Genomic DNA, 18,475 nt, shown 5'->3' with positions numbered 1-18,475 from the left:
TTTATTTTTCTCCTAGAGTGTGGATATTTTTCATTTTGTTTGGTAGTGTGTTTATAATTTGTATTAGGGTCCTTAAATTTGTTCCTATTTTTCATTGATGGTGTTTATAACTGTGTGATTTATGTTTTATAAATATTTAAATATTTATATATTACATCTCGAGTTCATTTTGTACCTGGGGTAAGGTATTGGTCTTATTTAATTCTTTTGCAGGTGAAGATGCAGTTTTCTCAGGACCATTTGGTAAAAGGCTCTCTCTTGCCCATTTAAGGAGTTTTAGTCCTTTATAAAATATTAGGTGTCTTTAGGTACTTGGTTGCATTTTGGGGTTCTTGATTCTGATCTATAGGTATTTTTCACGTGTTGTTTCACCAGGACCAGGCTGTCTCGATTACTCTGGTGATATAGGAGGTAACTGTTTTTGGTGGTCCAGTTTGTTCCCATCTCCATCCACACGAACCCATATTTGAAAAGTGCGCAGGACAGCATTTGACATGTGCTGCTTTAGGAATAGTTGTTGAAAAAAAGAGATCTCAGACACTGTCACTCACTTATTGCACTTGCGTACTATGATTGCATAATGCAGCCCACACAGAAAGACGCTCCCTTACTGCTGTCAACTTAATTCCCCTTTCTACATGATCTCAAGGCATTCTGAACTCTGGCATTTTCCAGCATTGGTGACATGTTTTCCTTGACACACCCAGGAAACCTATCAAGTTTTGATATGAAGTTTGCTCTCTGCTCTTATAACTCTCACCTCCAATTCTGACATAGAATGTATTTCGATTTGGCTCCTACAGATGAAAAGTATTGAATACATCAACTATGCATAAAATAAGAATCAACTCCTCCCCTCCGCCCCCCACCCCCCATCCCGGAGCTCTTTTTACCTTCTCAGGTATGCTGTCCTTGTCAAGGTTAATCAGCTTTTTAAGGAAACCTGTTTCAGAAAGCAGTAACTTTGCCGTAGTCCAGTTGGGTTTCTTTTGCAGAAGAATGCAGACTGCGTTCATGACCGTCAGTACCAGGAAGGGAGGCCTTGTGTACACTCTGCAAGGGATGAGAAAATAAACCAAATCAATGTCACGTTGAAATGAAATGTACTTTGCAAAGTATTTCAGAGGACAATATGCACATTCTTGAAGCACATTTTGAAAAAGAGAACTATATGTCAGCCATGTCACCATTTGAGGATCTTTGGAAACTGGGCTATCTTTAAAATATGAGTACATAAAATCCATATAGGTAGAACAGTTGAGTCAGGGATGAATTCTTTTATCACGAAAGAACTCACTGTAGAATCCATTGCCTGTAGGAATCTCCCTGTGTCCCTGCAGGGTTGCTTTTTCATGATGATTCGACAGTGGTTTTGTTCTGCCGCACACAGGGATGCTCTGAGCCAGAGGTGACTCAAGAGCACCTAACAAGACTACAAACGCAACACAGACAGTACGCGCATCTACGTGTGTTGGTGGTAAGGGTGTTATCACTGCTCTTGTGATTCAAGGGGTCCCGCAAGGTCCAGCTCCCCTTACACATGTACGCTGACTTCTCTTTATGCTGACCTGAAATTCCCACCACAAATATCGCAGCATATTAGGGGCACTGGAGAGAAAGGTTGGATGGGAACTTTGTCTCTCAAATTATTAATAATGTGCTCACTGTGGGAACATTGGGTGTAGACTCCTAGCTGATGCCACGAGAGGTTATACAGCCAGAGTGTAGCAGTGCCAGACACCAGTCTAGAAGCTCAGTCCTAGAGACCATGTACTTAACCACTGCGATACACCGCCTCTCGGGAATTGGGCTAAAAAGGGTTTGAGGTGATTGCTATTTTTGGTGACTATCTTCCAGACCAAAAGCAAAAGAATGCACCTTCTGGAAAATGTTCCAGGAATAGACTCCTTTCCCATCCCCTGTACCTTGTGACCTTGTTCCAAAGGTCTGGCCCTGCTGCCGCCTTTGATGTCATTTTCTGACCCTCCTTCTGGCTCTCTGAGCTTTAGATGTTCTAGTCTGTTGTGCCTGAGGTCTCCAGGTACGTTTGGTTATAGGACTTTATACATTTAATTTCCTTTGCTGGGACCTCTCTCTAGATAGCTACCTGGTTTAGTTCCCGATCTCTCCCAGTTCTCTGCTCCACTCTCACCTCAGCAGAGAGGTCTCAGTCAAACACAGCCAGGGACTTGGTCGGGTCATTTTGCTTACTGCTCGGTGCCTCCAATGGGGCCTGGCATGTAGTATAATTCAAGGTCAGCATTTGAACGACTAAATGCAAACAGTGGTGCAGCAGACAGATGCAAAGAGGATGGAAGTTTACCAGGAGCTTTTGGAAGCTCCCTCGTACATGAGAATGAGTTTAAAAAAGGAGAAAGGTGGGTCTAGAATTAGCTCACCTCTTTTGTTGTCTGGTTTTCAACTTTAGGTGGCATGCTCTCTTCTTCGTTATAGAAATACATCTGATTCTTGTTTTAACAACCAAATAAGGAAGAAACACAACCTTTCTGCTATTTTCTCTCTTATGCCAGGAGTTAAAATGTTATGATTATCAGTGTGGATTCGCTACATAGTTCCCATCTTTAATTGCAATACCACTTTGTAAATATGGAGCCAATAGTAAAAATGACTTCATATAAAAATGGAATACTCTGTGTTACCATGCAGTTATATTATGTTCTGTGCTTTCTGAACCCAAATGAAGCATAGGCTTACCTTAACTCAGCAACATCTGCTTTTTCCAGAGCATTTAGAGCTACGATGGCCTTGTCAAAAGCTGGGAGTACGCTTTTAAGTTCATTGGTCATTTTCTACAATGAAGAAATAAATTTCCAAATACATATAACTGAGTATCATTTCAATGCAAACTTCTTATCTTTTGAACTTGGGAAATAATTTCACATCTGTACAGTGCTCTTAAGTGATATATTTTGACTTAGATTTGTGCACAAACACTGATATTGTTGGAAATGTAGATCCTAGTCCTAAATAGGGTGTATTATGTAATCGCTGATAAGAAGTTGCTGTAGGAAGCAAACATACTGAGTGTCCTCTGCCTTTTCTATTTGACTCAGTGCAGGACTGGCAATGCCCTTCTGAGGAGTGCTTCAGATAAAGGAGACGTTATGATGCAGCTACTGAAGCCAAAGCTTCAGGTGTCTCACGTGCCCAGGACCCCCCCCCCCCACCCCAAGTTCCCCAGAGAAGCTCTGGCGATGCGTTTGTAGAGCCCTGTGTTTCTGGTAAGCTTGCAAAACCAAGATATTTTGAGTGTCATCAGTGACGACGTTTCCCTTGCTCTTTGACTTACTCTTTGTTCTACTCCCTAACACATCACATGGATTGAAATGCTGAAGTATTCTGGGGGATCTGATTGAGGAGTAGAGTTGGGAATTATATGTTGTGCACCGTCACTTCCTGTATAATTAAGTTATTTTAAGTGACTTGGGAGAGGGCTGACTCACAGAAACACACCTGTTCTCCACTGTAAGACCTTTGCCGGTGATGCGACCTTAAGCTGCAGGAGCAGAGTGGCCCTACCCGATGAACTTGTCCTATAGAACCCAGCACCAGGGAAGATCGGCGTGGAGGAGGAACAAGGTTTGCAATGAGCGCATCTGACAACTTGTCTGTGGAACATTTAAAAAAATGTATTGGATGCAAAAAAAAGAAAAGTAAGTAAATGGAGAGCTTCTCATCAACACCTACTTAGAATGGAAGCTCACCCTGCAAGAACGTATTTCACAATGCAGCATTTGCTACTATAAAGCCACCAGACACCTTTCTTTCTTTCTGATGAGCTGCGCAATACACGGTTCAACAGAATCCTTGCGCATTTCCATAGTGAATCCTGCATCTGGAAAAATGTTTTGCGACATTTCAATGATATAATTTGGAAAGGCCAGACTCTTCGTGTGTGAAAGGCACTGCGTGTGACCTTCTTTGTCTTTTTATTTATGAATAAGTTATTAAGCTGGTAAAAATTTAAGAGATGTGAAATAAAAGTGATTGAGCGATGAAAGCAAAAGAAATGATGAGGACACTGAGAAGTAACATAATAAGAATTTCAGATCATACCAAAAGCAATTATGTATCAAGAGAAAAAATAACTTTAACTTTAGGATAGAAGAAATAACTGTCTCATAATCTTTTACTGATAAGGAATAAATCATGTTCATAGTGGAAAAAATTTAATTTCTTGCAGGTTTTGTAAGGAATAATGACATCAATGGGAATAGCATAAAATGATATAAATACATCTCTCTAATGAGAACATTGATATTAAACTGGTTAATAAATGTCAGTAGTTCAAAAGTTTTTAAATTAATCACTGCATGAGAAATCTTGAAATGTCATGTCTGCTTATGCCAGATTTTAAGGGGATACTGAAAATGTCTATGACATTATCACTAATGAGTTATAAAGATTGGACAAACACCTTCCAAACTATCAATAATAACACATTTTGATAATCCTTGGTAATGATTCTATAAATGAGAGATAATGACAAGTTATTTTATAAAATCATAGTCATATTGTTGAAGAGAGATCATAGAGTGAGAAACATCAGACAGGGATTATAGGGTGTGTGAGGCAATTAGTTATTAAGCAATATTATGCTCTTTTTCTGGATTCTGTGACATTTGTGATAATTGCCAATTAAAAAAATTTGTATTTTGTTATGATTTCTTTAATCTAGATAAAAATTCATGTGCATATCTAATTTTGATTTAGTAACTTAGAGATAAAATTGTGTCCCCCACATCTATATATATACATATATTGAAATACTGGCTCACATACCTCTGTGATTTAATGACATGATTGAATTAGTTGGCCAAAGGTAAAGCAGATGCTCTTCCCTAATGTTATCTAATGCAGCGTATTCAGTCTGTTGAGGTTATACCAGGTTAGCATGGATCCTAAACCTAATCACTTCGGAGTTGTACGAAGACCAGAATGCACACAGACACAGGAAGCAGACAGACCCTGTGGACAGCTAAGTCCGCAACCCAGGTAGTCAGTCCAAGGATTGCCAGCAGCGAAGCTGAAATAGATGGAGTGACCTCCTTCCAGAGCAACATCTTGAATTTGGACATCTAGCCTCTTAAACTGTGAGAAAGGCTTGTTTATGCTCTTTAAAGCCACCCACTTGTGATTATTCTGTTACAGCAGCACTAAGGACCTAAGATATCAATTTTATATTCTTTTGGAAAATGTCGCTTCAAAATTGGACACTAAAACCTGTGAGAGCAGGAACCTGTGTAAGGAAGAACGTAGTCAGAAGAGGAAAAGTTAAATATTTTCTAACTGAAAACAAGAGAATAGTGATATGACGACATCTTTTAAAAGCAGAACACGTGTGAGAACTGGGGAAACAGGGAAATCTTATGCAGCTGCAGCTCTCGTTGGTTTTATTGTACAAGTGTCTGGCCTTACAAATTTCTGAATTTGTTTCTGAAACCAGAGGAAAGAGAAGGTTATTCTTTGTGGTAGGGCAAGAAAAACATTGATTCCCTGATAGTAATTTTTCTTTTGTTTTTTAAAAAGAGGCTCACATTAAAGTATCCATGTGTTCACTATATTGATTAGCAAGAGCACCTCATTGTGGTGGCATCCCAGAGGGGTGGGGGAATTCCCAGTGGGATTCCGGGGGCATCTTGAGGGAAGAGTGGGGACTCTCACGCTTGGAGAAGCCTGCTGACTGCTGGTGTCTTCTGCTGGTTCGAAATGCTCACCACAGCACGCCCTGCAGTTTACTTATGTCCACATAGGGGATTTACATACTACGTTAGATAGCTTTGCGTAAATGAGCCCTTAAAACATGAATAAGTAGCTTTAAAATATTTCTGTGAGAAACTTTGGGTCAAAGATAATGTTAAGAATACAAGTACAAATGAACACCAACCAAAAGGTAAGCTGGAAACGTCTTTCGTGTCGGTATGAGCCCTCCTTCAGTCCAGTTATGAAGTAAAAATAATGATAACACAATCAGACCTCCCGAATAATCAGCCGAAATATTTCAAAATTACCAAGAAGCCAGTTTGGAACATGTATTCCAGCGCACTACTGGTCATACTGAATCTTTCCTTTAGGTATTAGCCAATGATAGTAGTTCATATGTATATTGTGAATAAGTAATTGCTCATATGTTAGGAGTCCACAGATGACCTGGACTCCAATTCATGGTGATTTGATATACAACAGAACAAAATCTTGCTTGGTCTTGTGTCATCCTCATAATTACCTGCACGTTTGAGCCCATGGTTGCAGCGATTGTGCCAATTCATTTCACTGAGGGGCTTCCCACTTATTCTTGACCTACTTCACCAAGCATGATGGCTCCCACCAGCGCTTGATAACTGTCATAATATGTCTAAAGCAAGTATATTGGACTATATTTTATATTGATGCATAAAGTTTTCACTGGATACTTTTTGGAATTAGATCACTAGGCCTTTCTTTCTAGTCTGGCTTAATCTGGATGCTTTGCTGAAATCTTTGCATCACGGGCTACCCTAATGACCTTAAAATACCAGAGGCAGAGCATCAAAGCAATTGTACACCGCCACACATGACAAATTGACAGACACGTGGTGGGTTTTGCGGGTTGTTGCTGTAGGCGTCATTGAATCAATTCCGATCCTACGTACAAGAGAACAAACTGCTGCCTGATCCTGCACCTTCTTCACGATTGTGACGATGTCAGCCTAGCGTTGCCACCACTGGGCGGCTCATCTGAATGAGAGTAGTTTCTTTTGTGCCGACTCTCAGCTTTACCGAACATAACGTCTTTCTCAAGGGATTCGTTCTTCCATATAACGCGTCTCTAATGAACAATCTGGCTGTATTTCTCCCCAGACAGATTTATTAATTCTTCTGGCAGTCCATGGTATAGTCATTATTCTTGTCAATACCAAAATGCACATGAATTTGTAATTCAATGCATCAATTCTTTTAAAGTCTTCCTTATAACTTTTATAGCTTTTGTATGTTTATGAAGAGATTTCAAATACATCCCAAAGTGATTTCATCATAACTCTGAAGAAATCCTTTACAACAGATATGTCCTAGCTATACACTAGTTGACTTTTGACTCCTCCTTCCATAAGGATTAATTGTGGCTGAACTCCTTAACAACTTCAATCTTTCATCCATTGTGTTAATGTGGGTACTCTAGAGAAACAAATTCATAGACACTCATATACATATGAGAAAGAGGTTTATATACAAGAGCAATTGAATATTGGGAAAATGTCCCAGCCCAGTCCAGATCAAGCCCATAAGTCTGATATTAGCCCATGTGTCTAATATCAATCTATAAAGTCCTATTCAGACTACAATGATGCCAAATGCAGGACAATGACGGGTCAGTGGATAGAAAGTCTTTGGATCCAGTGACCTTGTAAGGATCCCAGAGCTGACAGAGGTCTCCATGTGGTTTCTCTAGCTTCCAGGGCTGCATCAGGGCAGGTCCATGTGGATTCTCCTCAGGGATGTCTCTCAGGGAGTTAGCAAAGAGAGAAAGTGTCTTCTGTCTCCAAGGAGGAAAATACAGGAGTTCCCAGAATTCTCAGGAGAAGGCCATGCCCACACAGAGGCCTCCTTGGCTGTGACCTGATTGACCGATGAGATTCCACCCCTTCACTCTTAATCTTCTCAAGTCCCAAATGGACACCAGGTTATGTAACTACCACCTCCATCTGGTGCTCATTGTCCTGTTGTGAAGATTTTTGTTTTATTTGTACTAAGGTATAATCCGCTAAGCGTCTCAGGACCTCTCTGCTTTCAGTGAAAGGAGTTCTGATGCATAGTCGTCATGGGTTGGGCTGCTGCTGAAAGGTCAGGACTTTGAACCATCAGCTGCTCTGTGGGAGGAAGATGGAACTTTCTACTCTAGCAAAGAGTTACAGTCTCAGAAACGCACAAAGGCAGGTTTACCCTGTCCAATGGGGTTGCTATGCATCAGAATTGACTTGATGGCAGTGAGTTTGTTTGTTTAATTTTGGGGGGACGTTTGCTTTTCATAAGCAAGGCGGTGTCATGTACATATTGAAAATGGTGAATGGGTCCTCGTCTAAGCTTGCTGTTGCAATCTTCTTCATATACTCCAGTTTCTCAGATTATTTGCTCAACATCAAGGCTGGAGAAATACTGCACAAAAATAATTGTAGAAGAGGATATACACAAGGGGCGCCATTGCTGCGTCAGATGGATCTTGACGGAAAGCAGAGAATATCAGAAAGCATGTTTTATTTGTCTCTTATTGACTGTGCACAGGCATTTGTGTTGATCAGAAGAAATTATGAATAACACTGCAAAAGATGAGGATTCTGAAAGGTGTAATTGCGCTCAGGTGCTCGCATGGGGCATGCTTTCAGTTCCTCTCTCCTGAGAGTAACGTGAGCTGATGGCTTTGTATATTTACTCTAAAAATTTTCCCTTCCATTTATATTTTCGTGAGTGTTTTTATCAGGAATAGGTGGATTTGTCAAGTGCCCTTCCACAACAACTGATACCATTTTCCCCTGTAGTTTTATTTATGTGATAATTATGTTGATTGATTTTCTACTGTCGAACTCTCCTTGCATACGTAGCATGATGAATCCCATTTGATCACGATGCGTATGTGTGTAACATTATAGTTATTATATTATATATACACTGTTGGATTATATAGGCTAGGATTTTATTGAGAATATTTGCACCTAAGTTCATGAGGGATTTTGATCTGTAATTTTCTTTTCTGGCAATGTTTTTGCTCCTTCATCAATTGAATTTGCGAGTTTCTCAGCCTTTTCTCTACTCTGGAATAGTTTGAGTGGAATTGCTGTCAGCTTTTCTCTGAATGTTTGGTAGAATGATGCCTGAAGTTTTTTGTTGGGAGTGCCAAGTTCTTCTGTTGATAAGGGTCTTTTGGAGTTTCTACTGCAGTCTGTATTAGCTTAGGTAGGTAGCGTGTTTCTAGAAATTCGTCCATTTCGTGTGGGCTTTCAAACTTGTAGGGCAGTCCAACATAGAACTTATTATTATCCATCTTATTTCAATTGGTTCCGTCGTGGTGTCACCGGTTTTATTTCTGATTTGTCCTACTTTCATGGCAACCTCTTTTCCTTTGTTAGATTTGCCAGCGGTTTGCCATATGGTCACTGAGTTCTGGTGACTCTCTGGGGGTGCTTGGGGACACTGTGTAACCCAGAACGCTGGGACGATGGTCATACGTCCCCCACATTCTGAGATACCCTGAGTACACTGAGAACACAGCTGCATTTGTTAAGATAAGATTAGTCCCAGGAACGGTTTGTGCTTAGAGCAATGTTATCACGATGTTATTGTTACACTATGCATGCTATGCACCCTTGCCTCATTATATATAAAGCTGTACTTTGGAAATAAATGTGCCTTTGGATCGTCAGCCCACTGGCCACTCTTTATCTTCAGGTCGTCACTCGCTGCAGGTCCACACCGCTGGATGTTAACAGTTTGCTGATTTTGTTAATCCTTTCAAAGAAACCACTTCTTGAATTTGTTGCTGTCATTTTGCTGGTGTGTACATGTGTGTTATTGGTTTCTTAGTTCATGTATTGTCTATGCTGAGCTCATTTTGTTTATGGGTTTTCTTGTCATTTTGTCATTGCTGTTTTTTAGCATCTATGAAAATTTTAATTTTTTCTGTTAAAATTTTTTTTATTTTGATGAGGTTAATTTTCTTTGAAGTTACTCTTTAATTTGTTTATTTCTCCCCAACTTTAAAAGAGTATGTTCTATCATGAAATCTATCTGACTTCCTTTCCATTTTAAAATCCTTTAATTACACTATTGACTATTTATAACTGTCATCCTTAAAAATTGATATTTCTGTTTCTCTGTTTCAGTAAACGTTGTTGCTGTTTCTACTTTACACACTTCTGTATCTGGATGGTCTTCTGGTAGTGTTGTCATGTATGTTACTCCCAGGTTGTTGTCTAGTGTTGGTTAGTTCCTTGTCCAAAGAGCTGCTCTTACCATTACTTGTAAGGCTGATTTGGCTTTTACAAGTTACTTTCCTTTCTATTTCTGGAAAAGTTCTAATTTTCTCATCAGATTTGAGGGATAAGGAGCCCTGTTGGTGTGGTGGTTACATGTTGGGCTGCGGTTCAGAAGGTTTGCTGTTCAGAACTACCAGTCACTGTGCGGGGGAAAAATGGGGCTTTCTACTCCAACAGAGTTACAGTCCTAGAGCCTCACAGGGATAGTTCTACCCTCCCCACAGGATGGCTGTAGGTTGGCATCTAGTCCATGGCAGTGGGAATGAGATTCGAGGCATAGTTTTGATGAATATATTATTCCTGGTTGATAATGTTTTCTTTCAGCACTTTAAATATGTTATCCCATTGTTTTCTTGCCTGCATGGTATCTGCTGAGAAATCAGGACTTAGTCTTATTGGTTCCCATTGTAAGTAACTTTTTTTTCTTTTCTTCATGAGCTTCTCTGAAGAGATTTTTCTTATCTTTGGTTTAGAAATATTTGCTTATGATATGTTGCAGTGATGTATCTTTGGGGATATATGTTAGGCTGGAGTTTCTAGAGAAACAAAATCAGTGACACTCATATGTATAAGAAAGAGCTATATATGAGTAAGACATTTATATTAAGGATACATGGGCTGCTGGCTCTAGAAGCCAGGACCCAAGCAAGCAGCAAGTTGGTGAGAGGAAAGATGGAAAGGGCAGTTTTTCCACAGTCTCTTATAAAAGACCACACCCTCAACAAGACATCATTAGGTTGTGTCCTGATTGAAAGGTTGGACTCGACCCATACCTTCCTACGGGTGTACCTGGATGATACACAACCTAACCCCCGCAGAGTGTGTCTGGTTTGGGATTCATTCAGCTTGTCAAATGCATTTCCCCTGTCTTTCATACTAGACTAGTTTTCTTCCAATGACTCTTTGGTACTTTTCTCTGTCATTTTTTGCTTCCTTCTGTCCTATAATTCCAATCATCTCTTTATGGGTTTCCACACAATTCTTAGGCCTTCTTCACATGGTTTGTAATCATTCCTCTTGCAGATTAGTATGGAGATATTTGCTTCACATCCACTAATAAGGCTTTACATTGATTAAATTGAACTTCCTTGCTCTTTAATGCAATATCTATTTCTAAAATTATAATATTAATCTTCTGGTTTTCTATTAGCTGTTCTATGTGCATTCTAATTTATGTTTACTTTTTCGTTTTACTCATGTAGTGGATTTTTGGTTTCCTCTAATTTTTTTTCCTTTCCTTGAATTTATCCATAGCTTTATTGATTTTTCTCCTAATCCACTGAAAGTATCTAACTACTATTATTTCAAATTCCTTATCAGGTAGTTCCAATGCCTTTTCTTCCTTAGAAAAGAAAGATCTTAGAAAAATCTTTGGGCTCTCTATATTGGTCATTTATTTGCATTATTCTGTTTTGTTCCTTCATGCGAATTGGAATTATGTTACCTCAGAGACACTGTGGTGCAGTGGTACAGGATTTGGGTGGTAGGGATCCTAGCTCAGTAAGTGCAAATGCTAGAGGTATGGATGTGGCTTGGTTGTGAGGGCACAGTTTGTGTTCCAATTTGGTGGGATAATAAAAGTAAAAAAGAAACTGTCAACAAGAAAACAATGAGATGTATAAGAAGCAGAAGGAAAACAGGTCAACAACAGCAAGAACAATAATTTAATTATAGATAAAAGATAATTTTAAAATAACTAAAAAGAAAAGAGGTGGGAATAGAAAACAAAGTTAGATAAAAATTAAAGAGAAACAAGAATAAAAAGTACAGTAAGTAAAACTAGGAATAGAGAAATGGAAGATAAAAAAATAAAATATAAGAGTAAAGTAAATAACTCAGAGAAAGAAGGTGTGTTAGTCCGGGTAGACTAGAGAAACACCACCCCTTCACTCATAATTCTCTCAAGTCCCAAACTGACACAATTATGTAACTACCACAGAAATGAAGGGAAAAGAAACACAAAAGAAAAAAAGAAAACTATGAATGAAAGGATTACAAAAATCCAAAGAATATAAAAAAAAAGCAAGGAAAGAAAATTGGAGCAGGAGCAGGTGGGCTGGGGTACTTGGTAGGGACCAGCCAAGGTTGGGGAGAAAGCTTGTCTTAGATCAGCGGTTCTCAACCTGTGGGTCACGACTCCTTTGGGGGTCAGGAGACCTTTTCACAGGGGTCGCCTGATTCATAGCAGTAGCAAAATTTCAGTTATGAAGTAGCAACAGAAATAATTTTATGGTTGGGGGTCACCACAACATAACGGTGTAAAGGGTCGCAGCATTAGGAAGGTTGAGAACCGCTGTCCTAGATGGATTGTTCAGCTTGTTACCTGAGATCAGGAATTGAATCTGGAAGTAGTTCATGCAGGCTCAGATGGGTGAGGAAGGGAATTCCTTTGGACTATAAGGGTGTCTGGGGGACAAGGTGAGTGGTTTGAAAGGAATTCTTTCCTGTCCAGCATGGCCTGCATCAGGGTGCTCACTGGGCACTGTGAATTTTGCTGTTCTACTGGGCAAAGTTCGCATGCCTCTACACATGGGGCTGGTAAGCCAGGAGCTGGTCCACAAGGAGGTAATTCTGACCTCAAACAGTGCCGAAAGTGTTTGGGTGTGTGCGTAACCAACTGCTAGGTGGGTGAGGGTGGGGGTTTGCCACTCACTGGTCACCAGCTGGATGTGGGGAGCAAGGGAAGATACCACCTTCTTGTTGTTGGCTACCAGTGGATATTTGTGCTGGTCCTGAGCAAATGAAGCTTTTTATGGAGACACCACATCAGATCAGTTGACAATTCACCCATCTGTTTCATCTCTGACTGTTCTTCTCCTAGTCAGCCAGTATTCAACCCATCTACCATCAATCTATCCATTTTTACCCTGATTTTAAATGTTCCAGGATTATTATCTGTATCTTTTCTCTCATGTCTTCATTGTAGATGGTGCATGTAGTGTGTTTGCCTGGCTTCATATTCCTTGCAAATATAGTTGTTATATTTTAGGTGCATCGAGAGTTGGTTCTCACTCATAGCAACTTTACGCACAGCAGAACGAAACACTGCCTGATCCTGCACCTCTTCCTATCGTTCCTCAGCTTGAGCCTATTGTTGAAATCATTGTGTCAATCCATTTTCTTGAGAGCCTTCCTCTCTTCGACAACACCTCTACTTTACTAAACACGATGTCCTTCTCCCAGGACTGGTCTTCCTCGACAACACAGCCAAAGTATGTAAGATGAAGTCTTGCTCTCCTGGCCTCTAAGGAGCACTCAGGCCCTACTTTCCCAAGAGGGATTTGTTTGTTCCTTTAGCAGTCCCTGGCACTTTCAATATTCGCCAGCACCACAGTTCAGAGGCATCAATTATTTTTCAGTCTTCTTTATCCAATGTCCCACTTTCACATGCATATGACACAATTAAAAATACTATGGCCTGGGTCAAGGGCACCTTCATCTTCAAAATAACATCCTTGCTTTTCAATACTCTAGAGAGACCTTGTGCAGCAGATTTACCCAATACAACTTGTCTTTTGATCTCTTGCCTGCTGTGCCCATGAATATTGGCTGTGGACCCAAGCCATACAAAATTCTTGACAACTTCAACCTTTTCTCCACCTCTCCCTTTATTATCCCATAGACCAGTGTGTTCTTTGTTGCGTTCACCTGCAGCTTAAAAAAAAAAAATCAAGGCTACCTACTGAAATGGTTAAATGTTGGCCAATTCACTTTGGTACAGTGACTCTGTTTATTCCTTCCATCTTCTCTTAATACTTTATATGCTGGTCATCACTTTGCACATAGAATTTTTAATATGGTTTGAATGAGTTTTGGTTTATTTTAAGTAAAAGCCTCTGTCTTCTCCGAAGTTCCTCCAGGAGAGGGACCAAGTTTCTTTGTAGTCTAACTTTCATGTAACCATGTCATACCTGCGTTAGGCACTCGAATAATATTTGTTGAATTAAAAGTAAAAAGTGTCCAAAGTTGGGGCATGTGCTATATTTTAAGAGCAGACAAAGTGCACTTTGGGAGTTGGGAAATCCTTTAGCAAAAATTCCCCAGAGATTGTTATTGGTTGTGTCTGACTTTACCTGAGTGTATTCTTCCACAATTCTTATTTCCTCTGCCATAATTTCTTCATCCTGCTTAACAAGCATCTGAACCTTCTCAACTATTTGTGATTCTTTCCGTAAATTTTCCATAAGGATTTCTATTTCCTAATGAACCAAACAATTAATAGAATAAATTTAGAAAAGCATCATTCAAATAACTAATATTGTATTATAAAATGGCATCAACATCAGTGTGCAATGCATTTGTTGAGTAGACTAACGATGGCTGGCATAAATATCAAATAATTCACATAAAGAACAATGAGTGGAATGCTTTTTAGCATACTTGACAGATTGCAAGTTATCACAGCACATTTCAGATGAATTTAACGAATCAACTAGGAGAATTTTCTGCATGAGTTTCTATAATTAGTTATATGAAAGAGGCTAAAAAAATCATAGAAGTACAAGATGATGGAATTTTTCCAAAACCTTTTGGAAGTTTCTTTGCATATCCATGATCACATTTAATTATTAAAATATAATAATGTTACTGTTTTGCTGTTACCGATGTTTTGCAATGAAGCTACAAGAGGTAAGAAATTCCTCTAAGTTTATGTAGCTCCTTAGTAACACAGCTAGAATTCTAACTCATTTCAAGGGCTACCAGGGCCTTTGTTTACAAACACTGCTCTATCATACTCTAAAATCTTTAAAGGATATTGTAAATTAAGTCTACCTTTGATTTTTGTTCTATCTGAGGACCAAGAATCAGGAGCTCCTCCTGCATATCTGTAACTAGTGTAGTTGCTTCCAGGATCTTTGAAAGGCCCATATGAAAACGATCCCTGAAGGAAAAAGATGTGTAAGACATACCAAAATATTAACAAATATTATTATATATCAAAGAATTATACACCCTAGTCATATGGGCTTTATTACAAGGAAACAAAGCTCGTTCAATATTTGAAAATCAATTAGTGTAATTCACTATATTAATAGGCTAGGAAAGAAAAATCACATGATCGTATCAATTGATTCAGAAAAAATTCATGACAAACTATTATAAAACTGGGATTAGAGTGTGATGATTGAAGTTGTGTGTCAACTTGGCTGGGCCATGATTCTCTTGTTTGGCAACTATGATGTAGTTTGGCAATTATGTAACAGTGTAATCACTCCCATTATAAAATTTGCTATGAATAGCTAGTCAGTTGAAAATGAGTTTCCCCAGGGGTGTGGCCTGCATCCAAACTATGTAGATGTTCTGGCCAAACTTTCTAGCTTTTTGTTTGATCTGAATCCTGCATCTGCGTCATTATATAACCCCTCATTCTTTGTCCGTGGCCATGGCATGCTCTATTGCCTAGCCATCTTGGATTTGCTAGGTTTTGTAGCTTGTGTGCCAGTAGCCCTGTGCTAGCAGCCCACCATCTTTTTTTTGTGTTTGTTTTAACAATTTATTGGGGCTCATACAATTCTTTTCACAGTTCATACATATACATGCATCAATTGTATAAAGCACATCTGTACAGTCTTTGCCCTAATCATTTTTTCTCTTTTCTTCTTTTACGTTTTATTAGGGACTCATACAACTCTTACCACAATCCATACATATACATACATCAATTGTATAAAGCACATCCATACATTCCCTGCCCCAATCATTCTCAAGGCATTTGCTCTCCACTTAAGCCCCTTGCATCAGGTCCTCTTTTTTTCCCCCCTCCCTCCCCATTCCCCCCTCCCTCATATGCCCTTGGTAATTTATACATCGTTATTTTGTCATATCTTGCCCTATCCGGAGTCTCCCTTCCCCCCTTCTCTGCTGTCCCTCTCCCAAGGAAGAGGTCACATGTGGATCCTTGTAATCAGTTCCCCCTTTCCAACCCACTCACCCTCCACTCTCCCAGCATCGTCCCTCACACCCTTGGTCCTGAAGGTATCATCCACCCTGGATTCCCTGTACCTCCAACCCTCATATGCACCAGTGTACAGCCTCTGTCCTATCCAGCCCTGCAAGGTAGAATTCGGATCATGGTAGTTGGGGGGAGGAAGCATCCAGGATCTGGGGGAAAGCTGTGTTCTTCATCGAGCAGCCCACCATCTTATGTGCTGACGCTGTATTTGTCAGTGTCTGAAGTCAGCAGCCTGGTATATGACCTGTTGACCTGAGTTCATCAGCCCCAGTAGCTACATTGGTCAAGGGAGGCCTCTGGCCTGATATCTGACCTGAATTTGAAAATTGCTAGCCTTATTAATTTTTTGAATCACTTCCATGAGATAAAACTATCTGTATCTATATCTGATCAACACAAGGCAAAAATGCCCACTCTTAGCACTCTTATGCAGCATGGTTGAATAAGGCAAGAAAAGTGAATGAAAGGAAGAAATAAAATTGTTGCTATTTTCAAATGACAGTCTATGTAGAGAATTCTAAATACTCTTCAAAATATTACCTGTATTAGTCCAGGTAGACTAGAGCCAAATCCAGAGACATTTACATGTGTGTAACACAGAGCTTTACATCAAAGACCAATCATATATTGAGAAAACATCCCACCCCAGTCTAGATCAAGTCCATAAATCTGGTATTAGCCCATATGTCCCATAATAATCCATAAATTTCTCTCTAGACACATGTAATGACGCTGAATGCAGGAAGATCACAGGTTGGTGGGTAGAAAGTCCTGTGGGTCCAATGGCGGTGGACACATCTCCAGAGCTCTGACTGCCATCAGTGTGGCTCCATGTGGCTTGTCAACAGGAAGGTGAAGCAGAGAGAGAGAGACCTCCAGTGAGCTATTTATCTTTATCTCTCTTTCTCCTCCAAATGAAGTCATCAAGCTGAGACGTGATTGACAGGCTAACCTTTACCTGATTCATTCTTAATGCCCCCAAGACAGGAGATTATATAACGACTACACTATTGAAGAATGCTTGATAATTAAGTAGTAAGAGATAGAATTGAAATTAGTTGCCTGATTGGTGTTTCATTAATTTTTTCCAACAGTTTCATTGGCACATATCCTATAATTCAATAATTCATATCAAGATGTTCATATCAAGAAGAGTTGTCCATGCAACACTACAGTCAGTTTTATATCATTTTCTTTTTTCTTGTACTCATTGTTAACAACTCCCCATTTCCTTCCAACCTCCCCTGTCATACTCACAAGGAACCATTAATCCAGTTACTGTGTCTCTAGATTTACCTATCCTGGATTTCATATACAGAAAAACCTTAAAAACCAAAACAGAACAGAACAAAAATCCACAACAACGATTGTTTTCCCAAAACAGAAAACCAAACCAAACAATAACAACAAAGTAAAATAGATAAAACCCCTTAATTGAAAAAGAAAGTAGAAAACATTAAAAACCAGAACAAACTTATGTCATTGTGCAGTTTACAATCACAAATAATTGGAAACAGCTTAAATTTCCATTAATAGACAAATAGATTAAAAACCTCTGATATAGACACACAATGGAATACTACACATCCCTAAAAAAAGTGGCAAAATGATAAAACACCTTATCTCATAGACAGAGTTGGAGGATATTATGCTGCGTGAAGATAGCCAAGCACAAAAGGTCAAGTACAATATGAATCCATGGAGGTAAATTCAAACGGTAGAACAGGCATAAAGGAAAACATAACATAAAATTGCCAGGCTGAGGACCAGATATTCCGTCATGAGCCAGACCAAACCCAGAGATTCACATGTCATCAACAACAGATGCAGATGCCACCTGTGCTGAAAGGCATCATTTCCCCACCCACCCCCTCCCTTTTATATGCAATGGGGTGTCAGGGCACTAATCAACTCTAGGCGGGCTATTGTTTCTATCTCCACAGGAAAGGGAGAGCAGAGTAGACCTCATTCGGGCGTGCCAGTCCACGAGGGCAATGTTCCCGATTGGATCCGTTCGTTCCCAGAGATGACTGCAGGACCAGCCTCATCTGGAGACCTGATGGCCTCTCCATAGAGGACAGCACTGCAGTGGACATGGACAGCCCTGAGGATAGTTTGGGAAAGCGGCTGGTCTGATCCATTCACATGGGGACAAACCAAGAGGGCAGCGCAACAGACCAGTGATAGAGCAAAGCCTCGAAGTCCCCAAGGAATCCGGATTGTAGACTTCTGACTGGGGGGGCACTTTGCACACCACCTGAACTAGTTGGGGTTACTCACAAGGGTGCCACACTGAAAGTCTAAGGCATCAATGGGGTGGGAGGACAGCAACGTGGACTTGTGGGAAACATGTCTTTTGGACACGAATGTGGCTGTATGTCATGATCCCTGTTAGGTTGGTGGCTATCTGTATTTTAAAAAATCTTTTATTTTTTAAAAATTATTTTGGGGCATTGATCTCTACAAGAAAAGCAGGATGGTTAGTTTTATGGAG

At 39.8% G+C, this 18,475-nt stretch overlaps 1 protein-coding gene across 1 annotated transcript in view; it reads right to left on the bottom strand.

Annotated features, from left to right (window-relative positions):
* Nucleotides 1–18,475, bottom strand: part of DNAH14 (dynein axonemal heavy chain 14) — a 419,312-nt gene that overhangs the window by 95,081 nt on the left and 305,756 nt on the right. Inside the window, exons 57-60 of the mRNA XM_075542667.1 lie at nucleotides 14,802–14,910; nucleotides 14,102–14,227; nucleotides 2,716–2,810; nucleotides 894–1,053 (exon numbers count right to left, since the gene is read on the bottom strand). Of these exons, the coding sequence (XP_075398782.1) occupies nucleotides 894–1,053; nucleotides 2,716–2,810; nucleotides 14,102–14,227; nucleotides 14,802–14,910 (490 nt within the window). The remainder of the gene's footprint in view (nucleotides 1–893; nucleotides 1,054–2,715; nucleotides 2,811–14,101; nucleotides 14,228–14,801; nucleotides 14,911–18,475) is intronic.

The sequence above is a fragment of the Tenrec ecaudatus genome, chromosome 1 (assembly GCF_050624435.1).
Source record: "Tenrec ecaudatus isolate mTenEca1 chromosome 1, mTenEca1.hap1, whole genome shotgun sequence".
Lineage (NCBI taxonomy): Eukaryota > Metazoa > Chordata > Mammalia > Afrosoricida > Tenrecidae > Tenrec > Tenrec ecaudatus.
The sequence above is the reverse complement of the archived record's forward strand: the minus strand, read 5'-3'. Positions and strand labels throughout refer to the sequence as shown.